The sequence below is a fragment of the Fomitopsis serialis genome, assembly GCF_022376445.1.
Source record: "Fomitopsis serialis strain Sig1Antser10 chromosome Unknown B0H18scaffold_63, whole genome shotgun sequence".
Taxonomy (NCBI): Eukaryota; Fungi; Basidiomycota; class Agaricomycetes; order Polyporales; family Fomitopsidaceae; genus Fomitopsis; species Fomitopsis serialis.
Window position 1 is genome coordinate 154765 of NW_025955023.1, and position 25891 is coordinate 180655.

General features: G+C 52.7%; 8 protein-coding genes and 1 non-coding gene across 9 annotated transcripts; 5 read left to right on the plus strand and 4 right to left on the minus strand.

The window, feature by feature from the left end:
• Positions 1–667: 667 nt before the first annotated feature.
• On the plus strand, positions 668–1724 carry B0H18DRAFT_1121613 (thioredoxin-like [2Fe-2S] ferredoxin-domain-containing protein; the record flags this gene model as incomplete). Its single annotated transcript, XM_048034359.1, has 6 exons — positions 668–766; positions 829–858; positions 920–1143; positions 1223–1433; positions 1497–1628; positions 1683–1724. The coding sequence occupies 6 exons, from the start codon at positions 668–670 to the stop codon at positions 1722–1724; spliced, it is 738 nt and encodes a 245-aa protein (XP_047890595.1).
• Positions 1725–1849: 125 nt separating this feature from the next.
• Positions 1850–3817, minus strand: B0H18DRAFT_1121614 (Bestrophin, RFP-TM, chloride channel-domain-containing protein; the record flags this gene model as incomplete). Its single annotated transcript, XM_048034360.1, has 12 exons — positions 1850–1922; positions 1976–2009; positions 2063–2089; positions 2146–2372; positions 2428–3065; positions 3125–3182; positions 3234–3239; positions 3304–3326; positions 3392–3517; positions 3568–3606; positions 3661–3693; positions 3746–3817. 12 exons carry the CDS (start codon positions 3815–3817, stop codon positions 1850–1852), a joined length of 1356 nt encoding a protein of 451 aa, XP_047890596.1.
• Positions 3818–4753: 936 nt separating this feature from the next.
• B0H18DRAFT_1022493 (major facilitator superfamily domain-containing protein) lies at positions 4754–8206 on the minus strand (the record flags this gene model as incomplete). Its single annotated transcript, XM_048029591.1, has 15 exons — positions 7894–8206; positions 7769–7830; positions 7308–7398; positions 7097–7268; positions 7024–7048; positions 6856–6972; positions 6579–6741; positions 6422–6472; positions 6272–6365; positions 6164–6222; positions 5946–6039; positions 5869–5889; positions 5623–5810; positions 5158–5565; positions 4754–5014 (listed from the first exon to the last, which is right to left on the minus strand). The coding sequence occupies exons 1-15, from the start codon at positions 8098–8100 to the stop codon at positions 4754–4756; spliced, it is 2013 nt and encodes a 670-aa protein (XP_047890597.1). The 5' UTR covers positions 8101–8206.
• Positions 8207–8690: 484 nt separating this feature from the next.
• On the plus strand, positions 8691–8786 carry B0H18DRAFT_t123. Its single transcript has one exon. It is a non-coding gene; the product is annotated as a tRNA-Leu (tRNA).
• Positions 8787–8939: 153 nt separating this feature from the next.
• Positions 8940–10064, minus strand: B0H18DRAFT_880577 (uncharacterized protein; the record flags this gene model as incomplete). Its single annotated transcript, XM_048040779.1, has 7 exons — positions 8940–9114; positions 9169–9309; positions 9402–9567; positions 9625–9705; positions 9756–9808; positions 9879–9942; positions 10001–10064. Coding segments are annotated over 7 exons (744 nt in total), but the record flags the coding sequence as incomplete, so codon positions are not given.
• A 353-nt stretch (positions 10065–10417) lies between these two features.
• On the plus strand, positions 10418–11213 carry B0H18DRAFT_880566 (COQ7 protein; the record flags this gene model as incomplete). Its single annotated transcript, XM_048040778.1, has 3 exons — positions 10418–10690; positions 10756–10955; positions 11006–11213. The coding sequence occupies 3 exons, from the start codon at positions 10418–10420 to the stop codon at positions 11211–11213; spliced, it is 681 nt and encodes a 226-aa protein (XP_047890599.1).
• Positions 11176–11814, minus strand: B0H18DRAFT_575253 (uncharacterized protein). Its single transcript, XM_048038651.1, has 5 exons — positions 11738–11814; positions 11671–11681; positions 11581–11613; positions 11421–11531; positions 11176–11365 (listed from the first exon to the last, which is right to left on the minus strand). Exons 1-5 carry the CDS (start codon positions 11748–11750, stop codon positions 11291–11293), a joined length of 243 nt encoding a protein of 80 aa, XP_047890600.1. The 5' UTR covers positions 11751–11814; the 3' UTR covers positions 11176–11290.
• Positions 11815–11829: 15 nt separating this feature from the next.
• On the plus strand, positions 11830–14918 carry B0H18DRAFT_1022520 (uncharacterized protein). The gene is made up of 12 exons (XM_048029592.1): positions 11830–12052; positions 12103–12327; positions 12385–12454; positions 12537–13000; positions 13053–13359; positions 13414–13659; positions 13739–13782; positions 13836–13913; positions 13973–14161; positions 14215–14546; positions 14605–14713; positions 14766–14918. Exons 1-12 carry the CDS (start codon positions 11912–11914, stop codon positions 14787–14789), a joined length of 2229 nt encoding a protein of 742 aa, XP_047890601.1. The 5' UTR covers positions 11830–11911; the 3' UTR covers positions 14790–14918.
• A 24-nt stretch (positions 14919–14942) lies between these two features.
• B0H18DRAFT_1022554 (uncharacterized protein) lies at positions 14943–20379 on the plus strand. The gene is made up of 15 exons (XM_048029593.1): positions 14943–15567; positions 15617–15700; positions 15753–15819; positions 15874–16200; positions 16252–16699; positions 16738–17378; positions 17429–18275; positions 18329–18388; positions 18439–18569; positions 18619–18786; positions 18843–18911; positions 18964–19047; positions 19102–19228; positions 19281–19570; positions 19625–20379. Exons 1-15 carry the CDS (start codon positions 15029–15031, stop codon positions 20195–20197), a joined length of 4455 nt encoding a protein of 1484 aa, XP_047890602.1. The 5' UTR covers positions 14943–15028; the 3' UTR covers positions 20198–20379.
• The last annotated feature ends 5512 nt before the right edge of the window (positions 20380–25891 follow it).

Here is a 25891-nt window from a genome sequence, read left to right on the forward strand (position 1 = left end):
CTCCGCCGGCAAGCCTACTTGTGTGTTCGAGGTGAACCTTCTCCGTGTCTCGATCATTGTCTGCAACCACACTTGCCCGTTCTTCGCGAAGTCCTCTCGCACCGAGGTCCGCGCTCGCTTCGTGCTCGCCATACAGCACGTCTCCGACCTCCTTCGCTCGCTGACAGGAAGCCAGGCCTTGGGTAGCCACAGTTCGGTGTCTAGATGATGACGACGACAGGTCTGGCCCTACCCATGCGTGTCCGGTCTACGTCCATGTGCATCCGCCGTGGCTTCTCTCTGAGACGGGCAAGACATCTTGATTATGCGTCTCTGATTTCTCGGTGGACGTGTACTCACCAAGTTGCATGAAATGTATCATCTGCTTCTTGACGCAACCCACTCGGGCTTAGCAACCGTACAATTCTGGAAGCAAAAAATATATGTACATGTCGGTCCTGCCCTCCAGGGAAGCTAGGCAGCCATGATCATGTTCAGCATTTGAGACCACTGAGCGCATTAATTCTACACAACGTTTGGCATCCCGAGTCGTGACATTTGCTCTTGCCCTGATTCGCTGGGCGGACGCTCATGTCACGTGATCGTCACCTCGGGCGACGTCGCTCGACGCAGCGCCGGGCTCATCGCCGCCACCTCCGCCCTCGTCCTCCTCGCTCTCGTCCTCACCATGTTCGCGGCACGGCTCCCAAAACGCGTCCCTCGTTTGCCGCATCCCATCCGCAGAATATCTTCCTCGTCATGCCGCCGTTCCGATGCTCTCTTCGTGGTACGTGGTAGTGTCATGCTAGGCTCGCCCTGCGGGTACTGAGAACCGCATCCCAATTCCAGCACCGTGACACGACCTACAACAACCCCAAGGTACGCCATGACAATCCACTTTGCCCAACACTGTTCACCTATTCACCCGCCGTGCCCACAGATCCCATTCGAGTTCACCACGGAGAACCTGAAGCGCGCCCAGGAGATCATCTCGCACTACCCGCCCCAGTACAAGAAGGCCGCCGTCATTCCCCTCCTAGACCTCGGCCAGCGGCAGAACAAGGGCTGGACGAGCATCAGCGTCATGAACTACGTTGCCAAGCTCCTCGAGATGCCCCCCATGCGTGTGTACGAGGTCGCGACCTTCTACACCATGTTCAACCGGTGCGTCCCGTCGTCTCCAGCATTCCTGAACCCCGTGCGCCACGGAGAGGTGCAGCTGCTGACGCGCGCGCGCACGCAGAGAGCCCATCGGCGAGAACTTCGTCCAGGTCTGCACGACGACGCCGTGCATGCTCCGCGGCGCGTACGACATCGTCGACACCGTCTGCAGCCACCTCGGCGGGCTCAAGCCCGGCGACTCCACCAAGGACGGCAAGTTCACCGTCATCGAGGTCGAGTGCCAGGGCGCCTGCAGCAATGCACCCATGATGGCCGTGAACGACGATTTCTACGTAAGCGTCCGCCTGATCCGCGATGGCACGCCCAAGTGTTGATGTTAAGGACTGATGACGCAGGAGGACCTCACTCCGGAGACGACGAAGAAGATACTGGATGCATTTGCGAAGGGTCAGAAGCCAAAGCCGGGTCCTCAGAGTGGACGGCATACGAGCGAGAACTCGGCAGGTCTGACGGCGCTCACGTCAAAGGTATGCCTTCCGTGTGCTCATCTGCAGCTCGCGCTGATTCCGACGCCTTCGCAGCCATACGGTCCAGGCGAGTTTTGCTCACCAGAGTTCCAGTAGATAGTAGCAATACATCATATTCCGATGGGCAATGGTATCGTATCCGTAATGCAGATGGCAGCACAATGTTCGAGCATGCATGATTAAGTATAAGAGAGCGAAAGAGAGCCAAGACAGTAGTTTGATCAATCGTCTCCTTCACCGTCGTCCGTGCCGTACATTCCTTCGCCTCCTTCGGGCATTCTCTCGACGATGTATCTGTGCACCAGACGTCAGGACATTTGCGAGAGAATCCAGTAAATGACGCTCACTCAATTTCTTCCTTTAGATCGTCGCAATACCGCTCTGTCAAGGTTGTGCTCAATCAATCAGAAGAACACTGATGAGATAGTGCGCACCAAGTGGGAGGTCAGATTTGTCCAAGCCTTCCGATTCAACATGAGCTTCATTGCATTTTTGCCCCGGAGAGTAGTCCACTCACCAAAAGGCATCTCAATCTCATCCGCAATTCCCTCGATGCCCATCAGCGTAAACGCAACGACGGTCACGATGGGCACCATGCCCCAGCCGAGATCCTTGATGAGCGTAAATGGGAGCACGAAGAGGTAGAGCGTCACGCATTGTTTGAGGTGGATACTGTACGAGCGGGGGATGGGTGTATTCGCGATGCGTTCCATCCCGGTCATCATCTCAACCATGCCCTGCACGCTACACAACCATCAGAACACCCCGTTCATGTTGCAAGCCAAACGATGGCACGTACTGGCCGCTCATGGCGTTCGTCCCCGCTGGGCCGACCGTCTCCAGATACCCATCGCGCTTGAACAAGAACAGCAGCCTCGACAGCTCATGCGCGATCACGAGCGGCAGCGGCGTGCTCAGCGTCTCGGGGTGGGGATGGAAGTCGATCGTCTGGTGCAGCGCGCGCTCGCTGAGCAGCGGCGTGCGCGCCGTCTTCGTGCTCGCCTGCTTCAGCTTGTCCTTGCTCCGCTTCACGCGGATCCGCTTCGTCGCGTCTGCGCTTGGGCTCCGCCCCTCCGTGTCGCCGAAATGGGACGGGCTGCTCGCTTCGTCGGGCGTGAGGAACCCGCCTGGGCTGGTCCGCGCCGTCGCTGCGTAGCTCATCGCTGTGCTTGTCCTGCGTGTAGGCACGCCGAACCTCACGAGCTGCACCGTGCTCGCTGGGAGGACACCGACGTAGTCTTCCCAGTCCAGCCCGTCCTCGCCTCTGAGGTAGTGTTTGACGGAGTAGGCGAACGCCGCGCATAGTTTCAGGGCGTCGACCTTGCGCCGGCGGAGCTGCGTTGCCGTCAGGTTCGGACCAACGCCCTTCACACGTGCTCCGTCGTCGGCGGGTGGGACTGCGACGTTGACCCAAATCAGACGGGAGAGACTACGAATCTGAAGAAGCCCGGCTAAGATCAGAGTGTGCACAATCGGAGACCGTCGAGTGCACTGACATGAGCGGACATCGTCCCGAAGTCTTTGCGTCCCTCATAATACCGATCGTACGATGTTCTGGTTTTTCGGTGAATGAGATAAACACGCATCGAGCAGTTCAGAACGTACCCATTCCTAGCAAAAGTTGATATGCCCAGTCACTGACGTTCACAACATATCACGCGACCAGCTGACGCACCTGAATACCAAGATCAAGCCGACCTAGCTGCTGGTCAGTCCCCTCTCTTCACATAGCACACGCATGGTAACAACATGTTGGAACTTACCACGACCGATAGCAGAGGCACGACCTGATTGGTGAGCGCAACGTCCGTACCCTGGTCCCAGAGGTACGCAGCAATACTTGCGAAGATGGTGACAGTGAGGACAGGCCCGATGACGCGGGGGACAATCTACAAATTCATTCAGAGATATGGTCGCGACCGAAAATGGCTGAACGCACGCTTCCTTTGAGACGCAGGACGTCGGGAAGCCAGGAATACTGTCGGATACCTCGTTAAGCCCTCGCGATGCACTCCTGATGATAGAATCACACCTTTCGCAACTTCTGTCTTGATATTATCTTCGTCTAAGGTGCTCTTCAGTGTGATTCCCCGATTTCACTGGCAATTAGGCTGCACCTTCTGGAGCTTCACGGCACCGCTCTTGCCTGACACCGATGCAGTCGTCACCTCGGCCTCCTCCATGGACATGTTCGTTCTTGAGACAAATGCAGATGCCGTCAGAGGTGTTAAGTGGGTGCAGCGAAGAGCCAATTGCAAGGTGCCACAGCTTAAGGCTTGTGGCAAGGGACGGGCATGCAGGAGCTGCCAGTGATGAGGCAGCCACAATTGCTCCGTCACCGAAGGTTGCTATATCGCAAATCTCGATCGTAGCCTGCATGTGATTCCTCCTGGTCCATCATCAAGTTCGTAGCTGACCTTGCTGCTCTTCAGCTTCTTGAGATTCGACTTTACAGTAACAATACTCAATACTTGAAAGCACCTCAAGGATGAGTGGACGCGTCATGGAATCCGTCTCGCTCACATGATCCCGACTGAAGGCAGTAGTACTAGTAGGCAGATTTCACGAGAACGTTCGATCGACTGGGAGGGGCGTTGCGCGCAACGCGCAACGTGCAACGTGCAACAGTCACTTAGTCACGCTGTGACATGCACCCACTGCGGGTAAGTAACCTACTTATGTTGCCTACGAACTAGTCCCGCCTCCGTGTGGCTATGACATTGGAAATGAAAATAAAGCATCGGTTACAAACTGAGGAATAGAATGGTACTCTTAAATACAACAGGCTACTGTCAATGTGTCTTGTGTGTAGCCTTCGGTGACAGATGACTTGCCAAATAAGGACATGCGACGAGGCGCTGTGGCCACATCCCCATACAGTCCACTTGTGGTGAGCCTGTTCAGTTTGAAGATATTGAGTGGTTGGAATGTGTGCTATTTCCTACGCAAGAAAGGCCTTGCATGGCGTTTTCTCGGCCAAGTTGCAATCGCGGCCACCGAGCGAATCGCGATGCATTGCCCGAGAAATTACATAAGCGACATGTGGCGCGTTGAGTCACAGTGCGAATCACTCCCAGCTCTGCAGACTGAGGTCGTATTAGCTCTTATTCTAGGCCTGTATATATCTAGCTGGAGCGAAGTGCGAAGTGGTCTGGTGTTATTTTTGCCAATATGTATACACCAACTGTCCCGTAACCCCTTGTCCCGCCCGACGAGGCAAGCCACACCGTGACTTGCGTGACGTTGCGCGTTGCGCGCAACGCGTTGCACGCAACGGCTCTCCCCGTGGATCGGACTTTCTGGATTTCACGGACACGTAGACGCGACCATGATCCGAGTGTGCCAGCACTACACTGCATGAGAATCCATTCCGTTTGCAAATATTGCTATATCGTGCAATCGTGAGTATTGCTCGTCTATCAAGAAAGTATCGCCTCTAGATAAAACCGTGTACAGATCAGCTCTTTTCCTTCTTGTCCACGGACGCATCTACATCAGCCTCCGCCTTCTCCAAGTCTTGCTCAGCTACGCCCTTCTCCAACTTTTTTATCCGTTGTGCTTCTTTGGCAGCCTCTTTCAACTCCTTGTCGTCCGCTCGCGAGAGCTCGTGTTGTTGAATTAAGAACACTGACGCTAGCCAACCGACACCCGTCGCGGCCACCGTCAAGTAGAACACCCCTCGGAAGCCGTCTGAATAGCCCTTAATGATTACCTTCAGCGCCGCATCGCTTATGCCAGCGTTATCGTTCTTGACGCTTGTCGGGTCATTCAGGAGTATGGCGATCTGCTGAGATGACAAGCCGACGCTCTGTGCCGCTTCTCGGAGGGAGTTGTTGATCAGCGACGAGCACACTCCGAGCGCGATACACGAGCCGAACAATCGGAGGTAGTTCCGCACGGCTGTGACAACGGCCATTTGCTGACGACTGACGGCAGCCTGCGGTGTTCAGAACATCAGCATGTTAGAGTTAAGCACAGCAATTATATGGCAGACCTGGGCAGCGAGGAGAGTTGTCTGGAAAGTCATGCCTGCAGCGATACCGGCCATGAGCAACGATCCGATGATCTTGCCTTCGGACGAGTTCTGACGGATGGTACACTGCAGGCCCTGCGCAACAGTCCAAAGACTATACCCAGCAATGACGAGATACCGATAGTGCCCCGTGCGAGCTGTGATTTGTCCTGGTCGCCCGGGATTAAGTCAATCTTCTCATTCTACATACACGGGGTGTCTACTTACCGCATGTAAAGACACAGAACGCTGATACATCGTGTCAACGCACGACCAAACAGGTATGTGGTGAATATATACCATACCGATTGGGGCGAGAAATGGGAGCAAGAGGAGACTCGATTTGGTCGGCGACATGCCTCGGACAAGTTGCAGGTACTGCGGGACATAGTAGAGGAGCTGGCGAAGACCGGTCACTCAGAGCCCATGCCTAGGCGACAACAGGACATACTGAGAAGAACGTCGTCCCGCTGTGCAATTCCAAACATTGTCAGTTGGCACGGAGTGCACACAGATGTGATACGTACTTCATCAGCGTGACGATGAACACCCCGACAACTGTCTTGTATCGGAAGATGAAAACTGTGCCTCGAGTGAGCTATACCACCAACGGTTGCGACTACTGGGATACCTGGTACAATTGGGAACTTGGCCATCTTTGCCTCCCAGAACACGAAGAGGGCGTAGACGACCACTCCGAGTATGAGTGGTACGAGAACGGGAGCCTGCCCACCGACACAGTAAGAAACCCGTCGATGAAAAGAGCCAGAGCGCGACGAACCGAAACCCAGCCGTATGAGACACCTCCCCTGATCACGGACGCGTGAACATGCTGTCATATCGATGAGGCAGCGCACACACCAATTCAAACCGAGCTATGGTTTGAATTATCCCGTCATCGACCCAGCCCAGCGCCACGATCGGAGGCCAGCACTCACAAGCAAGAGAATGGACGAGACTACGGTCAACAAAGAGCCGACGTAGTCAATCTGTAGCAATTTCTTGCGCATATCGCCATGGACCTTCTTCTGGGGCAGTAGCCAGACACAGGTGACGATCGCGAGGGATGCGAGCGGCAAGTTCAGGTAGAAAACCCAGCGCCTGCGGAGGCAAGAACGGTCAACTTGTCTTGAACGGTGCATGGTAGTGCGGACTCGCACCATGTCGTGTCTGGATACAGTCAGCGCCGGATTTATCGGAAGAGCATGATTAAACGTACACTCAGAAATGACACCGCCGAGAATGGGCCCGACTCCGTTGGAGAGTGCGATGATGGCCTCATTGATGCCCATAAATTTCCCTCGCTCCTTTAGTGACACAATGTCTGACACACTGAAGATAACATATGGCAACTATCAAGAGATCGAGAAATAAGACACCTACATGATCAATGTCATAGTGATAATGGCTGAAACACCGTCAGAATATGTCCCGGACACAGTCATATATTACGCACCTCCACCACCAATTCCCTGGAACGCTCTGAACACGATCAACTGGAGCATCGTTCGTGCGAGAGCGCATGCCAGCGAGAACACTAGAAAGACAGCGAGCGCAAAAAGCATCACTACCTTCCTACCGAAGACGTCTGACCACCGGCCATAGAGTGGTGTCGAAGCCAAACTACACTGTGTCAGAGAATGTAGGTACTACTGTAGCAGTGGGACAAGCCTTGTGAGCAAATAAGATGTTGCTACCCATGCGCCGATAGTCCCGCCATTCAGATCTTCCTCTATGCTTGCTAGAGCCGTGGCGACGCTGTGGAATATGATGGGGTGTAAGTAGGAGCTGAAGTCGAGCCATCCTCGAGTTGAGAAAAACTAGTGAAATCGGCAGTCTCACTGTGCGCGTTCTCAGGCTGCGACATTGCATTCGATTCAACCAACCCAAGCGATTATGCAGAAGACCTTTGGATAGCACGTCGAACTACCTTAGGCTACCTTGGGGTCATGGACTCGGAGGTTGCAGCCTGTTGCAGCCATGGCTCCGACGCGTCTGTCACGCGCTCGCGCTCGCGGCCCGTATGCCCGAAGACCTCATCGAGTTCGAGCGATCATGCGGTTATAACGGCATGATAGCAGTACTGGGCAATGGCACGATAGGATGGAACAGAGACTCAGATGCATACATTGTTTGGTCCAAGAACGAACACATGAGAGCGATGGACAGCCCGAGGAACACCATAATGACCTACTCAACAACGCCTAGAATGATGAGACATCGCACAAGCAAACCGAGAACGACAAAACTCGCCTGTCTTGTGGGCAAGAAGTTGGTCTGGTCGGTGAGCTCCACCGAGTCGCCATTGTTGTTGGATGCATCCGCCCGCTGCTCGTCCGAAGAAGTGGGTGCAGGTACATCGGAGCCGCTTGCGCCATGAGCTGCCTCGGGGAGGGCGAGCACCAGATCCTCGCGGACGTCGATATCGTCCTTGACGTCCTTTAGCTGCGACGAGCTCATGGCGGCCGAGGTCAAGGCGAGACGGGAGCCATGGATAGTTGAACGTTGAGCGTCGAGGGGATTGACGCCGGCCGAGGTGCCGACGGCCCTGCCAATTGGCTGAGTATGTCTATCGCCGCGTTCACTGACACGGTCCCACTGTACATGCAGTACTCAGTTACAGGCCTCGTACCCATCGATCCGCAGAGGCCTGCAATTCAAGAGAACTGAGAGGCTGTGCGATGGTCAACTGAATCCCATGCGACCCGGACTTCCAACTGATGGACGGCCTGAGGCTGAGGGCATCTACTTACAGTAGAGGGTATCATGGACCCACCTTTCCTCCTCATTATCGAGCTACTATTCCGGATCAGCCCCGGGCCGTCGTACTGGAATTCGCCTTTACCGGGATACATAGCCATCTGCAACCAGCGCGGTCAACAGCTGCAAGCGACTCAGCACGACCGACGGCGTAGCCAGCCAAGAGCATGTAGTTCAGGACATTGAAGCTCGGCTGGGAGGAGGAGGGAGGCAACGCCGCATGTCGGTCTCAGGAACTGACATAAACGCACGTAGACGAACTTGACCAAATGTGGAGCTTTTCTTGAGCTGGTGGTGTGGCCGAGTTGGTCTAAGGCGTGGGATTTAAGTCATTCTTGATTCCCCATGGGCGTGAGTCCGCGCGAGTTCGAACCTCGCCGCCACCAATGTTCTTGTTATTCATTTTGTCGCGAAAGTCCACACGGCCTGCCTATCCGCCAAATATACCGCTGCACAAGTTGTCATCGATTCATCATCATTCATGGTTGCTTCGCTGATACTGTACAAGAGACACAACATTCCCAATTTGCCAACGGATCCTATATAACACAACCCAGGAAAGCACTCCTTCGCAAGCCCAGCCTCATGACTAGAATGACATGGATTGCGCTATTCAGAACAACTGAAGGCACGATAAATCGACTGGCCGAAGGTAAACGGCAAAGCGTACGCACTGAAGATATACTGTCCTTGCCTCCGGGCATCTCGCGCACTCTGAATAGAAGGGTCATGAGACAGTGAGATCTCGATGATATGAAATGTGCGTACCGGCGAGTGGGCTTGAAGGCCTGCGGGTCGGGTGCATCCCATAAGCCCGAAACACCAGAAGAGGTGTTGCGGGGAGGCCTGCAAATAGTTAATGGGAAATGGATATGAGACAGCTCGGGAAGCTTAATACCTTGGACGACTCTCCGGTAGCGGGTCATCGGATATTGCGTTCGAACCAGCGTCGGTTGACGCTATCTCAGGTGAGGTAACAGCGTAGGTCGCCTAGGGCAGACTTACTAGGGAGAACTCTCCTCGATGTGTAGGCACATACCTGGTCAGGGCGCGGAGGAGCACCCGCAAGTGCATCACTGTCATCCGCACCGAAGATATCTGTGTGACCACCACCTGGTGCGGTGCGTACACGCCGCGAAGGACGGTATGCATTTCCCGCCTGCTGCGCTGATGTGTATGGAAAGTCACTCATCAATGTCCCTTTCTACAGAGGGAGCACTGTACCCGTTGCGGCGGCCTCTTTCTGTGCAGCAGTTTGATGCTCGGCATCGGCATCTTCAGCAAGAGTCCCGAAGCGAGCGTATCCTTCAAGTGTTGTTGAGCCACCGAGGGCTGAACAATCACGGCATACTCACGTGGGAGCTTCTGAATGTTCGTGAAGTTGGGGTCCACCGTTACCCCAGCGTATCTTCCAGGAGGCCATGTCTTAGCGGGGAGATGCGGCGCATTCACAAAAGAGCGGAGGACACGGGACTTACTTGAGGAACTCGAGGAGAGAGCGTTTATTGAAGACAATCTGAGTGTTGTCCCAGTCGAGCATTCCTGCCAGTGAAGAAGAGGTTGGCATAGGTGAACGAATAGCCGGACAGAATCGGCATACCCAAGCTGGCGGCCCAGTCGCGCTCCTTCGCCATGTCAATGGTGGACGAGGGAGTGAAGCTCGAGACACACACACTCAGCCTGTTTCATGGTACAGGCAGCACTGGCGACTTACGTAGAAGACATGGCTGAAAGTAAGGGAACGATTGCGGATGGCGATGTTGGCGTTGCGGTGAGCGTTGCACTCCGACCAACTTGAAGTTGGGTTGTTCGTCGCGACGCCGGTGGTTAGGATTCGGATGCACGTGACTAGCGCGTCCCCGACATGCATCCGGAGTCCGGACGGAGCGGCTATTCGAGATCCTGTCATTTACATGCACACAGTACCGTACTCTGCTCTGCTCGAGGCGGCCGACTCACTGATATTGACTCGCGCACGAAACGTTCTCACACCTCTACAGCCATGCTCCGAGCAAGCATGGCGGCTCCTTCAAAGGCGCTGCGAACGCAGTCCCGGTGCATCGTGACAGCTCACCAACCCAAGCCGAAACCGTCTTCGATCTACCTCGATTCCGCCAAGTCAGAGGGCCCTGAGGTGACTACGACGCCGCTTGCCCTACCTGAACATCAAAGGCAAGCCCTAGACAGCGCTCTCCGTGTCGACCAGGCCGGTGAGCTCGCAGCAAACTACATCTACATGGGACAAATGGCCGTCCTGGGCAAGGATCCGGTCACCGGACCCCTAATTCAGGTGAGAAGGCTGGTCTCCGGGCCACCGACTCAGTGTCTGATATGGCGCCTCGCTTTGTACGGCAGGACATGTGGGACCAAGAGAAGAAGCACCTCGCCGTCATGAACAAGCTGCAAGGACAACACCGGGTCCGACCTACTGTTCTCTGGGAAGTCGCTCGCGCCGCAGGGTTTGGGCTCGGCGCCGTCACAGCCTTGATGGGGAAGGAGGCTGCCATGGCGTGCACAGAAGCAGTAGAGACTGTCATCGGCGAGCACTACGATGAGTATGTCCCCTGCGCGTTCGCATGCCCGGTTTTGCTGAAGTCGAGTGCAGCCAACTCAAAGAGATGGAGGACCTACCAGCAAACCATCCGAGCGTTCCAGTCTTGAAGTCCGTCATAGCAGAGTTCCGAGATGATGAACTTGAACACTTGGACATCGCAGTCGAAAACCACTCCCAGCGAGCGCCTGCGCACGCACTCCTCAGCACCGTGGTAGGTGCCGGGTGTAAGGCTGCGATAGAACTCTGCAAGCGCATATGACTGGCTGTACCATCACGGATGCTTAGAGAGGATAGTGTAGTTTAATGAATAATGGGCCTCTATGACGTGTACAGCGTTCACTCCGATTCCGTCGAGGGAGCAACGCGAGCCAACGATTGGTTCTTGAGCTTTCCTGACCAGTTCCATTTGTGCTTGAAAGAATTGGAGGGTCAGGATTGCGCGGCATGAATCGTCAAAGCAACGCACGTCCTGGTTAGAAGACAGCCAATAGATGGCACCGGGAAAGATGACCAACCCAACAATGGTCTGCACCGTTAAACGCGGTGTGAAGCGGAAGCGTTGGTACGCTGTCTCCCGCTGTAGAGGGCGGTGTCAGCATTGGACAGTTCACTGAAGACGAACATACCATCTGGTTCCATCGCTCGATGGCGGGGTCGAGCTAGGGAGAGCGACCTGCTGAGTATGGCTAATTGGTGGTCAATGCCGAACAACTGACCTTCGTGTAGCCTTTAAAAGCCATGTTCAACTCTCCAGACGATTGACATATGCAATTGGGAACATACCGTGTCCAGCCATAATGGTGTCCGTAGAAGTCAGTGGTGGTCGAGTGTTGACGTGAAGGTCACGGAGTGAGACTTGCCACCCAATTAGCCGCCCGCCCCTCTGCTTCTGACCACCACTGCGACCCTCTCGGTCGCACCTACTTTTTGCTTTCTTGAACACAATTCGACTGCGATATGTCCTATAATCGCGAATGGGACAAAGGGAAACAGCCAAGTGCTGACGGGCCATGGCAGTATCATGGCTCACATGGCGGTATGCATCCGAGAGACGACGAGTATTTCGGTGACGGCAAGCGCAGGAAATTCAACAACGGAGTTCGTAGCAGTGTTTACTTGTGTAGACCTGTCCTGTAACCTCTTCACAGGGCTACGATGCCTCCCAAGGTTATGACCAAGGCTACGATGATGGCGCACACGACCTTGGCCACGGCCAAGGCTACGTCCAGGACTATGCTGCCGAAGACCGCTTCCAGAGAGGAGGCGGCGGCGGCGGCGGCGGCGGAGGCTACAGCAAGAAGAGGCTCGTACCCAGTGAACCGAGCCCCCATGTCATCTTTCTTGGACTTGATCCAGACTTTACCGAAGCCGATGTCCGTCTGTTCATCACCACTCTGCCGGAATAGGAGCACTGACATATGTACCATCAGCTTCAAGCATACCTCAGCAGCAACAGTTGTAGCGTCGAAACGGTGACCATCATACGAGACAGAACAACAGGCACTTGCCCCTTCGTCCCTGCCGTTCATGCAGTGCATTGACGTTCTCTTCTTTCCGTGCCTTGGGCTTTCTTGCTTTCAAGGTCTCTCAAAGGGTTTCGGCTTCGCCCAGTTCACAAGCATCGCACATGCACGCGCGTTTGTCGATCCACTGTTCCCATTCATCCAGGTGCCCCCGCCTGCGTCTCATGGCGCGTCTGCTGCGAAAGCATTCTATACCGCACTTGAAGCCGGTGTGCCTGCTCCCCCGGGTGGCAGACGGGTCAAGATCGATTATTCGCAGAGTGCTAGTCCCAATGAACGACGTGGAAGGGGCCCCATGCAGTCGAACGAGGGTATGCGGGATATAGGGAACACACAGGCTCCTGTTCTGCTGTTTCGTGGTCTAGACCCGCTTTCGGGACCGCAAGCCATAGCCCAGGCCATGAAGAATGCGGCGGGCCCCGGAAAGGACGGCGCAAAGGGTATGCGGCGTATCATCCTCATCAAGGATAAGGTTACCATGGCTAGCTGGGGTTTTGCCTTCGTGGAGTTCGTCGACGTCCAGGTACGTGGTTGGCCTCGTCAATTCGTCTGATGTACTTGATACTGTTTTGCAGTCTGCGTCAACCGTCCTAGGGCTGACGATGTCGCCGCAAATCCATCCAAATGGCTTCCGCATCTCTGACCGCCCGGTGGCTGCCTCCTTTGCCCATCCTGAGTCGTTTCAGCCGATTTCAGACTACGCGTTGAAAGATGAGTCGTGTATGATGTCTTCGTTAGCTCTGGGAGGCGTGGAAGAACAATGGGTGCGGTATTGGGACGAAGGTTCGATGGCCGCAGTGCTGGAATTCGAGGTAGCGGAGCCGATCCAACCGTCTACTACCGCGCCAGCCAAAGATAAGAAGGAGAAGAAACGAGCAAAGGGTTGGTCACAATATAGTGAAGTTCTTGTGCTGCCACTCACGGGGGTTAATGCAGGTGACGGCCAGGCACATTTAGATCGTCCTGCAGCAGCATCCACGCTCCCTGTTTCGGACAAGCCAGTCACGTTGAGCCTGAAGGGAGGCTTGACAAACAAAGCTGGCGGTCCGAGTGCACTCAGCCTGGCACCCGCAAAGAAGGCCCCCGTCTCGTTGGCGTTCTCGGCCCATGAGGATGGTGCGCCTGGCGATGGAGATGACTCCGACGAAGAGCAGCAGAAGGCCGCTTCGGATGACCCCAAGGGTTGGTTTCATGCTTCGAGATGCATACGAATTGCAATGTGGTATTCGGGGCGTTGACGTGTGGTTGTTGTGACATGCAGTGTTTGCCGCAAAGAAGGTGGCTCCTCTGATTGCGAGCAAGAAGGTATGTCAAGTGGACTTCCTCGTCAAGCGGTACTGAGTCGTTTATTCTGTCAGGTTGCGAACAATATTACCAAGTGGAACCAAGTCCAGGAAGTCCTACATGACGCTGCGCCCCCAGCTGCGCCCGAGCAGGTCTATAATGTCGGCCACCTTATACCGCGATCATCCTAACTGACTCGATTTGTGGGCAGGGTCCGTCCGCCACTGCATCCGCAAGCACATCGGTAGTGAAGCCGGTGGCCAAGGCAGCAACACCAGTGCCCGTGGAAGCTGATTACGAGTTCTCCGACACCACGAAGATGACATGCTTGCTATGTGCTCGACAGTTCAAGACCCTTGAACAACTCAAGCGGCATAATAACGAATCTGATCTCCACAAAGTACGTTCTGCTTGTTCCCGGCGCGACGTCATTGACGCGAGGGGCATGGTCAGAAAAATTTCAAAGACGCGAGTCTTCGGGACATTGCACGCGAGAAGGTGGCAGCAATTCGTAGCAACACCGAACAACCGAAGTATCGCGATCGAGCTTCAGAGCGTCGCGTTATGCACAACCAGCCAGACGTCCCGTTGCCCGGTGAGGTAACGAACAAGGCGGTGGGCAAGAGGAAGCACGCGGAAGGTCCTCCCAAGCCCCCTACACCTCCACCCGCGCCTGTTGAACCGGCCAAAGATCAGAACAATGTTGGCAACAAATTGTTGAAGATGATGGGTTGGAAGGAAGGAACTGGCTTGGGGACGGACGGCGAGGGCAGAGTGGATCCTATGTAGGCATTGGCTTTACGTGGTGACTCTGGGACTGACCACTGCTTGCGTGCCGCATAGCCAAACCGCGATCTATGCACAGGGTGTCGGTCTGGGTGCGAGCAAGGGCAAGGAGGTCGGCAAGTACGACAGCGGCTACGCTGGCTATGTACACATGGCCCAGGACGCGGTGAGTGGGCTATCAAGTACACGGGGTGACCGTGTTGACGCGCCATGACCAGGCCCGCGAACGCTACGGGAGTTGATTCAGAATGCTGTATTTACGGATTGTCATAGAACACTGCAGAATAGTACTATTGATATGTTGTATGTCGCGCGCGAAGTGGGCTATCTAATCTCGTGATCGCGACGGGATGGTGTCGCCACAGTTACCCATATCGAGAACTTAGACTACACCGCCGACCGCGCTCACCTCGAGTGGCCCGCTGCTTTCTTCGCTTCCTCGCACGCTCGCTGGGCCGAGCACTTTGCCCCCTGCCTGGCCATGGATACCTTCTTCCGCAAGAAGAACCGCCCCCGGCAGTCCTCTCTTTCCTCCCCCGATGACCGTTCCCTCCGCCCGCTCTCTTACTCCTCCATAGCCACAAGCCGTTCCGGCGAGTCTACCCGTCAGTCTCGAGTGTCACCGTCTGTCTCTCCTCTTGAAAGTCAACATCCCCACCTGTCCAGTCTATCCCAACACCTCCATCGACTCGCCTCCGTCGATGAGTTCCAATTCCCGCGTCCCGACGACGAGCAGATTGAGGCCATGTTCCAGAACATCATGCGCTCCCGAGGCCTGGAAGACCTCCCAAACGTCACTGTTGATCAGAAGTGGAGCATGGTCTGGAGCGACGAGCAGCTTAAGTGGAAGGAGGAGAGGCAGCGCGAGGAGCAGACTAGGAAACAGCACTATGCGCCCGGTCAGCCTGCCTCGTTTGTTGATGGAACTCCGGAGTGGTACATCAAAAGATTCCTCGACAAGACCATTACGCCCAAGCAGGCGATGGGTCTGGGCGTGTCGCTGAGGAGCAAGGATGTCGAGTGAGTCCGTTCCAGGCGAAGCCCGGCGCTCTGCTCACCGCGTCTTCAGTTGGTTCAAAGACTTCATATCCCTCCAAGGCACCTCCGTCCTAACACAGACTCTGCTCCACATAAGTCGCAAGGGTCCTCAGAGGTACGCAGCGACCCTTGCTTCAAACCAGACGCGTCCTAATACGCTCGTACAGACGGAAAGATGACATTGATCTCGAATACGAGATTGCGAAGTGTGTCAAGCACATACTCAATAACTCTGTGCGTTCTATCCCGTCGGACTTGATTTCACAAGTTGAATCGAGGGAACTGTAGGCTGCAATCAAAGATGCGACCAGCCACCCGCAAATTGTCATGCAATTCACCTCCTCGTTAAATAGCCCGCATCTGCCAACCAAGAAGATCGTGTTGGAGGTACTGACTGGTCTGGCGTTGCTCGAAAACGGTCAGATGGCGACACTCGTGTTGGAGGCCCTCGAGTCCCTTAGCACGTCCAATGGCGAGCCGTCGTCCTCCTATGCTTATTGGTTCAAGTCTCTCGAGTCCGTTCTCTCGGGCAGGGGCAAAATGGGCACTAGGGTCGGTGCAAGCGAAGAAGTCAAGAGAAATGCAGGACAGGACGGCTCACTGAACGAATATGCGGTATGTCCGCAGCCTTGACTGTTGCACGCCCGAACTCTGACATCATTATAGGTGGCAAACCTGTTTCTAGTCCTCGCCATACTCAACCGCCCGAGCGAGCTCGATGTGCGCGTACATCAGCGGTCCCAGATGGACGCTGCAGGACTACAACGCATTCTGACGCTGTGTCGTGCTTTTGGCGTCCAGTCTGTCGACTTTCCCATCGAGCAGATTGAGAATCGTTTCGCCGAGGATGAGGATAAGTTGAGGGCTCAGCTGGACTCACAGACGTTGCGTGATCTGTCAAGCGTCGAGGACGTATACGGCGCACTGAAGGTCAAGACTGATGACTCCAAGGCTCAAGACTATCTGCTGTCGATGCTGCAGCACTTGCTCCTTGTCCGCGAGGAAGGACCGGACATGGTCCATACCTTCCAGGTCCTCGATACACTTGTCACCGATGTTGTCATGGACAAGCGATACAATCGCGGAGAGCAGAGACTCGGTCAATCGGTCGCCCGTATCATTGCGCAATTGAACGAGGCTGACCGATATCAGCAATCGAGGGGGATCTTGCGACAGCGAACAGTGCTGCACTGCAGTATCGACATGAGAAGGAGCTACTAGAAGCGGAAGTTGCACAGGGGTCAGACGGGCTGGTGGGTACGCTCAAGGAGAAGGTCGTGAAGCTCGAGGAGAAGCTGAAGGTCTCAAGAGAGAACACGTCGCGGCTCAAAGGTCAGTTGGATACGCAGAAGGCTGGCTATGAAGAGCAGATCGCACAGCTCGAGGCGCAGATCATGGAGCTCTTCCGGATGCTCAAGGAGGTCGGGAAAGGTGTGAACAAGATCTTTGAGAACGCTGGCGGGATGGACCGCAAGTCCCTCATTGAGACACTCGAGAAGCACTTTGAGCGGAACAAGACGATTAGCATTTTGGAGGGGCGAGACAAGCGAAAGAAGAAGAAGGGCGAGCAGGGGGAAGACAGTGACGAAGACGATATGGAAGATGAAACCACGCCCAAGAAAGCGGGGAGCCTCAGAAGGCGTCGCCCTTCGCAGTCCAAGGGTCGGGCCAAGTCCACGAAGACCACCAGTGTGGCGGAAGCCGCTGCCGCTGCGCACACATCACAGTTCATGGACGCCGACGATGCCCTTGTACAAGAACAGATTCAACAGCAGCTGGCGGAAGGTGCCATGGTACGTTTCTCTTCTTCCTCCGTCACTCTACCTTATTCATACGGAGTCAGTACCCTAACCGCAATGGACCGCTGGCAAGTCCTCGGAGCGTTCGAGGTTCCCCACGACGCAAGGACAATATGCGCCCGCCACTGGGCGAATTCGTGGCATCGTCGTCAAAGCTCAGTCAAGTGCTTGCCCCTTCCGACGATCTTGCTAGTGAACGCAGTGTTGGCTCCGTCGCTGACGAAGACATCGAAAGTGACTTCGGGCGGACATCTTCGACTCGTAGCGGCTTCTCCACACTCACAGACCCCACCTCAGTCAGCTCTGCTACCTCCGTCGACAGCAGTCGATTTTCAGCGTTCGGACCGGGAGAGCAAAGTAAATACCTTCCCATCTCGATAGATGAAGACGCAGCTGGTGCACCGCCGCCTCCTCCGCCTCCTCCACCGCCACCGCCTCCACCACCGCCGCCTCTCCCTGATGGCTTGTCAGCTCCTGGTTCCGGACCGCCCCCACCACCACCACCGCCCCCACCGCCGCCGCCTCCCATGGGGCGTATACCGATCCCTTCTTCTGCGAGCACCATCGTATCCCCAGCTCTTACATCTGGCTACCGAACGGGGACATCTTCTGCTGCTCCTTCCGCACCCAATTCTGCTCGATCGTCTACATTCCTTGGCCAGAACATTAGTAATCTGCTGTCAGCGCGTAAAGATTTGTCAATAACGCCAGGCACGAAGATGAAGCAGCTTCAGTGGGACAAGTTACCCCAGCAGCAGGCGGCGAAGACTGTGTTCAGTGACGAAGAGCCTTCGAAGGAAGAGCAGTGGATGCGCAAACTTCAGTCGGATGGCGTATGGATGGAAATGGAGGAAGACTTCAAAGCTAAGCAGCTCGTGATCAATCTTATGGGTGAGTCTTCGTAGATCTATCCCCATCTGCTCAATGGTTTACACCGTACGAAGCGAAACAAAAACGTGCTGAACTCAAGAGTGTGCTCGACCCACAAACGAAAAAGCGCGTCGGTATGTCGGTCCCTCTTACTTAATAGAGTGAGGACTGAGCACTGGGGCAGAGATTCTCATCCAGACCGTTAAGAGGCTGCAGCCGGAAGAGATAGCGATGAAGATCAGGCACTTCGACCAGGGAGTGTGTACCCCGGTGTTCTTGAGCGAACTCAAGCCCGTGTTACCGAATCCTGAGCAGGTACGCTTCAAACTATCTATCCCTTTTCGCTCTAAAACAATACTTCCAGGTCGGCAAGCTCAACGTTTACCGCCATGCAGACCCCGAAGAGCTTGCCGGTCTTCATCCTTCAGATCGATTGATGGTTCAGCTCATCAAGCTCGATCGTCTCGCGCCACGGATAGAAGGCATGTTATACAAGTGCACCTTCGAGGAGACATGGGCCTTACTTGACGATGTACGTCTTCTCCTCCCCTTACAATGGTGAAGATGTCGACAGCTGTGAAACCATAGAGCGCTCGAAAGCTATCAGAAGCCGGTAATGCACTGCTTCATGCGAAGCATTTCAAGGAGCTGCTAAGCGTAAGTCTTCCCCTTCAACGTCAGATTCTCACTAAAACCCATAGGCGCAAAGCTGATTCTCTTGATTGGAAACTACATGAATGGCACGGGTGTGAAGGGCGGCGCGTTCGGTTTCAGAGTGAGCAGCATCAATAAGGTATATATGATTCTCGAGGGCTCCAGGACTGCGCTCAGCAGCCACCTTTCGTAGTTGGTTGACACGAAGTCCGTACACAACACTACGCTTCTCCACTTCCTGGAGCGTACAGTGGCGAAGCATTTTCCTGACATGGAAGCCTTCTTGGACGAGTTGAGTGCTCCAGCAGAGGCGTACAGAGGTTGGTACTGTCTAAAGCGTGATTGATCAGGTGCTCATTGCGTTCTGCACAGTGAGCTTACAGGATGTCCGTAAAAGTCTCGGAGAGCTACGCGAAGGTCTCAAATCGATACGTCGAGAATTGACAGAGCACTTCGCGGACGCCGAGCAAACGGACCGCTACGGATCGCAGATGTGGGCATTTGTCAGAGAGGCCGCATCCCAAGTCGAAGATCTCGTGGATGATGTGAACAACGCCGACACAATCTATTCGGAGGTAGTCAAGTTCTACGGCGAAGATGTCAAGCAAATGAACTCGACCGAATTCTATGGTATCTTCAAAACATTTGTTACGTCTTACAGAGTAAGTTACATGGAACCCCAGTAACTTACGAGTCTCACCGCCTGTGTCTTGTAGAAATGCAAGTCAGACAATCAAGCTATTGCCGATGAGCGGCTGGCGGCGGAGAAGAGAAGACAGGCTGCTGAAGAGTCGAAGGCCAATAGACAGAAGGCTCTCGAAGACAACACAGTGGAAGAGAGCGAGGACACGGCCGTCCTGGACAACCTATTGGAGAAGCTCCGGAGCGGCGACACAGTGGGGCGCAAGGCTCGACGAACGCGACCAAATACTGTGGCGCGCCCTGCAGCTCCTCTGTCACTCGATCCTGATGCACTCTTGGGAGTGGATATTAATCCCGGTAACACAACCGTAGACATCGCGAAGGATATGCTCGCGCGTCTCAAGTCGGATGGCTTCAGCACGCAGCCACCGCCGCCTTCCACTGTTACATCAATTCATCAAAGGCGAAGTCGACGCAGGCTGGATGCAGGTTCCGTGGACCTTCTGTCCGAGGAAGTGGATGCATTGGCTGCATCTGAACGCGAGGCAACGGTGCGTGCGATAGCTGATGATGGGGATTCAGCAACGGAGGAATCTACACTAGTCAATTCAGTTCTGGATGATGAGAGTGTGTCAGGTGTATCATAGTGTGCTTCGCTTGCCTCTATCTCTATAACTACATTGTTGTGATCATATCCTGGATACCCTTTTGTGCTGCATATATTGAGGGCATCTGATCTTAGTTGTATTGTACTGCCAGTTTACTGTGCATTGAATACAAATGTACTCACCATTTGTTGAAATGTGCTCTAATCAATGTACACATGCCTAGGCAAAGCTTGATAATCACAACATGTGTGACCTCTGCAGTTTGCAAATTGGAACCAAGCACAACTTTTCCAAGGCAAGGAACTCAATATTACAGCAGAAATGATAAATTGACTTGTGGACCATGCCTGGCAATACAATTTCAGTTGTGATATCTGGGTCTGTCAAGAAACACATTGAATCAGCAGTGCTTGGACATTCTTTTGACAAATGCATTCATGTACACTAATCTGAGAGACTTCCATGCATTACTGAACCATTTAATTGAGAAACCATAGCAATAATCTGGCACAAGACATTCTAAAGAAGTTAGGAAGTATCATAGTAGTGACAGAGATGTTCACATTTATGTAGCTCATCATTCTCATTGTGGCAATACAAGAGGGAGGGATCATGGCACAAGAGCTACCAGAGAAGCTCACATTGCCTTATATGGTGGGCAACCTTCCAAATTCAGTAATTCACAGTAAAGTGAATGTCTGGTGCTTCATGCAGATAAATCACAAGATCTTCATAGAGCAATATGACATGTTTCTGAGCCTGTGACATGCACCAAACAAAGCCATATATGGAGTGTAAGCAGTAATATTATGTACAAGCATGAAAGTTAGCAATCTTGCCCATTCTGGCTCTGCTGGGGCAAAATAAAGCATTCTCCTGATGTTGGTTGACAGACTGTTGCACCCAAGCAATAGGTTCATCCTGAATGAGGACAAACTTCTTCCTAGGTCCTGTGGTAGTAAGCTTAAGGCAATGAGCAATAGAATGTATAATTGAATAGTTATCACTGACCTTGAGTAATATCTGATAGCTGATTTGACTATGTAGGAAAGTATATCACTTGACTTTCCTAATATAGTAATAGACTTGTGTACTGAACTAACACCCTTAGTTAGTATATAACTTGATGACTGACTATCACACTTGGATAATAAATTTGAGAACTATTAAAAAAGTAAGTGTCTAGCATACTTGTTGGTTAGTATTTAAGCTGATTTGCTATTCATTAAGCAAGTTTTACACAGAGCCAACTTGTGTAGCTATTTGGAGGTAAGCAGAGATTTTTTGCAAAGTAAGTCTGTGTGGGTAAACTGCCAGGATATCAGTATTATGATATTGCAGACAAAGACTTACACATACAAGCATTGCTCCAGCTTTGGCAGAGATGCACAAAGACTTGCTGGGGAGAGGGCCATGGCTGGCAGTACTGTATCGGGCTGGGATCTCGGCCGGACAGTACTCGTCAGTTGACCCATGGCTCATTCCAGGTCTTACAAAACATACGCATAGAGAGGATGTGAGATCGACTGTATGCGTATGTTTTGTAAGACTGGATGAGCCATGGGCGACTGACCGAGTACTGTCCGGCCGAGATCCCGCCGATACAGTATGATTCCATTGGTTTAGATACATGAGAAATATTCCAATTTAGTAAGTAAGCTGCCATGTATTGTGCATCTTGTATAAATTGCTATATTCAAAGGACACTGTCTGTCATGGTGAAGAACACAGACTTACACTAAGACTTGCATATGGAATCATTATTGCCTTTGCTGGATATTCCAGTAATGCCTACTCTCAATGGTAATGGACCTTGGGTGAGAGAGTGGGAGGACAGCAAGAGAGTGGGAGGATCGACGGGAGAGTGGGAGGATGGGCGGGAGCCGGTTTTTGGTGGTGCAGTGGACGAGCGGATGGTGGGAAAGGGTGAGGGGGTGGCAGGGACGGGCAGGGCTGCAGGTGAGTCCAAACCCACGTGAGCGAGCTCACTAACCGCATGCACAGGACATGGCACATGCAGAAAATGTGCATGACGACCATGAGCATGCAGAGCCAATGCTCTGTGTGCAGGCATGGCGGACAAACACATGGCAGGCAGACAAGCGGCAAGTGGGCGGGTGGCAGTAGTGCATTGCATGGGTATGGATAACCCATGTGGGTCATGGGTATGGGTATGCATGGGTATGGGTAGCCAAAATCTGACCCATGAACCCATGTGACCCATGGACTACTGCAGTGCTAATCCAGCAGTAGAATATGGTAACTGCTTGTCAGATAGTCTGTGCTGTGTATCAGTCAGCCTATATGGTAACCCTGAAGCTGCACTGGAGTTATTTGCAATGACAGTATGGTAAAGTTCCCTTTCAGCAACCAGAAGACAAAGTTTCATTAAGTTATGCTCCAATGAAAGATACACAGACTGCTGAAGTTGTCAAAATGATGACAACAAGTGCATTACAGTGTGGGTGCCATCATGCTCAAAATAATCTGACCTTGTCTTTCTAACTCATAATGATAGCTACTCCAGTGCCATGTATCTATGAGCTGAAATCCAAAATATGACCAGACTGAATCTTACCATGTAATTGTCCACGACGGACAGCCAGTGATACTGTTTACTTTAATCTTTTGCTAGGCATCTGTGACATGGCCACTCCTGATAGCGTAAGAAGGATCAGTATGGATACTGTGTCAAGGCCCTTTTGAGATGAACACTAGACCTGCAGTTCCAGTTTTACATTTAGCATAGATGCATTGTTAGTTAATTCACTGAATCCAGGATTTCAGCAATGTAGTAGGGCTATGATCTGTCACGTTCCGTGCCACCAAGGCCAACTCCGAACTCCAGTTCCGTTCTCTCCGTCTCTGTTTCTCCAAACTCCGGTCTTATTGTATTCGCTTAGCCTATCTTCTCCCGCATTACAATCAGCGTACCGCATGGTCTCTATCTTGCACGGACAATTAGCTTATTGTATTCGCTCTGGTTACTAACATCTCCAGTCTTCCGTTATTGTTCTCTGTATCTCTTCCTCCGTCTTATTGTCTTCCGTTCACAATTAGACTCACTGTATATAAGGTCAAACTGTAGCACTGTTGTACTCCAGTTCAAATATCTTGTTTAACCAATCCAAATTCCTTTCCTCCGAACTCCTGTCTGAACTCCGGACTTCCATCCGACCTCTGTCTAACTTCTCTCTTTCTCTCGCTCTCGTCTTCTCCTCCTTCTCCCTCCAACTCTATCTCCGGCTCTGGACTCCGTCATAGTCCATCTCTGCCCAAGTCCAAATAGAGGACCCCGTCAAGTTCTCCCAAGGGTGTTGTCAATAGCTTTGCCAAGTCCTCACTCCACTGCACTCCGAAACTCCGGACTTCGTAACTCTGGCCTCGGACTTCGTCTCGAGCGCACGGTCATAACATGATCATGCTCTTTTTAAGAAATCATGGTCCCAGTTGTGTCACTTACTAACTAGCAATGCATTAAGCTCTCAATGAAAATGTCCACATCATGGGCTGGTCATGTTCATCCCCTGGCCCTATTTATCATATGTTGGTGAAAAACCTGTGACATAAGGCAGTATTCAGTGATGATGATTAGTAAATCAACCTAATATGCTCCTCTTCTCTGAGGCTAGTCTATGTGGCAGACTATTCATATTCATTGCACAATGCCACATCTAGCCTGTGTTTCAGTTACATTGTGGGTGTAGGGTGGGCGGGTTCTGCCATCTACACTCGCTCGTGCTGGGACCACACCCGCTGTCGACTGTTTACTCATCGGCTGTGTCTGCGTGCAGGGCAGACACCCTGCATGCTTGCAGTTGGCGTGTACTGCATGGTCCCCACTCGCCCACCTGCTTGCTCTCCTGCTCACCCTCCCATCTCTTCACTCTCCTGCCCATCCACCAGCTTGTCCTCCCACTTGCCGCCCATCTGCCCACCATCCACTTACCCGCACACTTTCCTGCCTGCGCACCTGCCTGTGTGTACATTCACTGGTGGTGTCTGTGTGCTAGGCATTTGCCTGGCATGCTTGCGGTCGGTGTGCGTGCTGTGGCCTGTTCTCTCGCCTCCTTGCCTACCTGCCTGTCCAGTTGTCTGGTTGTCTGCCCATCGGCCACGTTTGCATGTGGGGCACTGGCCCTATGCACTCGCAGGTGGTGTGTTGTGCACATCCCAGCTCTGGCCATGGTCACCACTTGCTGGGGAGAGGGCCATAACTGGCAGTACGATCCCTTTTGTTGGATACATGTCAGTTTGTGAGTAAAACATTGGGACTACATCAGAAGTTAAGCTCAGCAAGACAGCTAATATATTGTCTGCATAGAGTACTGACATATCTTCCACATTTTGCACCACCTAGCTGCCATCTCATGGCATAAACATTCAGAGTAGCCTGCTAATTTATTATGTTGTTCTAATGTGAGGAGCATAGTTTGCAATTATGAGCAACATCCCAATTGAGTAAGTATTTACATATTGATATGAGACTCTCCATTGAGAACACAGACATTATGGATCTATTTCTTACTTGATGAATTGCCAAGTTAATTACCAATATTACCAAAATACTGAACAGTATTACTGGTTTGTGTTGATATCAACAAAGAGAAAATAGCTTGGAAATGTTGCAAAGAAGTATGCCTCTAGATCACTAGCACTCAAAGAAGGGGGATCAGGGAGGTCTACAGTAACAACTACTCAGCTGGGACTTGCTGTTGTACAAGTATGAGCCCTTGATCAGAGAGAACTTTTGATACAGAAGGATGTGTCTCAATAAATTGTTAACAGTACTTCCCCAAGTACAAACCAATCAACAGTAGACAGAGAAGTATACCAGTAAGAAATCTGAAAAAAGGCCCTTCCAGAATTGTCATGTTATACAAGGAATACAACCAAAGACTGTCTAGTTTGCTCTCACCATTTGTACACTGAAGTGAACAGTTACCAGGCACTGACCAGTAGTGCAAAGCCATACTATGGTATGTTACTGGATTGGAGCTCAGCCAATAGTAATGGGCTAATGTATGATGTGAATCAATGTACACTGAGGAGGGACAAAAGAAAATGGACACGCACCATTCGAGAAAATACCCCATCAACCGTAATATCTACAGTACCTATGATATCTGATAATGATACATTCATATAGATGTACTCCTGTATCGACTGTTAGTAGCACATGGGGAGTGGAAAATGTGTCCCAAAGAGACAAAATAATTTTTGCAATCATGTGACTTTTGACCCAAGTTGTCACCCTCGCGCAGCACAACAATCCTCCCGTTTCTCTTCATTCTTGCACCCACATACTCATGGTCTACACCTCTCCAACTAAATGTGGCCGCATTGTCGAGCAGCGTCGATCGGCAGGACTATCCGAGATATCGCGAAGGAGTTCTCCATGGCTCCACAAACAGTGTCTAACATTGTAAAGAAGTTCAAGACCTATGGCAGCTGTCGCCCACGTCCAAATCAGGCCGCCCACACAAGCTGACCATTTCAGACGCGAAGTTTGCTGTTCTTACAGCTTGATCGGCACGTGTACAGAATGCCTCTGAGCTGCAGCGGAACTACCTCCCTGATGTCACACCAAAAACACTACACCGTGCGCTTCGTTCTCAGGGTTGTTTGCTGCGTCCCTTTCCTTTCAAGCATCACAAACGGGCAAGGTTGATTTGGGCATGAGGTGTGCAGGGTTGGAAGGAGTGGGAATGGAACACGGTCATATTTTCCAAT

Bases quoted from the DNA above. Each gene is read 5' to 3' on its own strand.
- B0H18DRAFT_1022520 (XM_048029592.1), top strand. From the start codon at position 11,912: ATGTCCTATAATCGCGAATGGGACAAAGGGAAACAGCCAAGTGCTGAC. The intron at 13,360-13,413 runs GTTGGTCACAAT...GGGTTAATGCAG, and splicing joins GGAGAAGAAACGAGCAAAGG to GTGACGGCCAGGCACATTTA. The intron at 13,783-13,835 runs GTATGTCAAGTG...TTATTCTGTCAG, and splicing joins CTCTGATTGCGAGCAAGAAG to GTTGCGAACAATATTACCAA.
- B0H18DRAFT_1022554 (XM_048029593.1), top strand. From the start codon at position 15,029: ATGGATACCTTCTTCCGCAAGAAGAACCGCCCCCGGCAGTCCTCTCTT. The intron at 16,700-16,737 runs GTATCATTGCGC...GACCGATATCAG, and splicing joins ACTCGGTCAATCGGTCGCCC to CAATCGAGGGGGATCTTGCG. The intron at 18,912-18,963 runs GTAAGTCTTCCC...ATAGGCGCAAAG, and splicing joins ATTTCAAGGAGCTGCTAAGC to CTGATTCTCTTGATTGGAAA.
- B0H18DRAFT_575253 (XM_048038651.1), bottom strand. The intron at 11,532-11,580 runs GTATGTTCGTCT...CGCCCTCTACAG, and splicing joins TCGAGCGATGGAACCAGATG to CGGGAGACAGCGTACCAACG. The intron at 11,366-11,420 runs GTGCGTTGCTTT...AATTCTTTCAAG, and splicing joins GGCTGTCTTCTAACCAGGAC to CACAAATGGAACTGGTCAGG.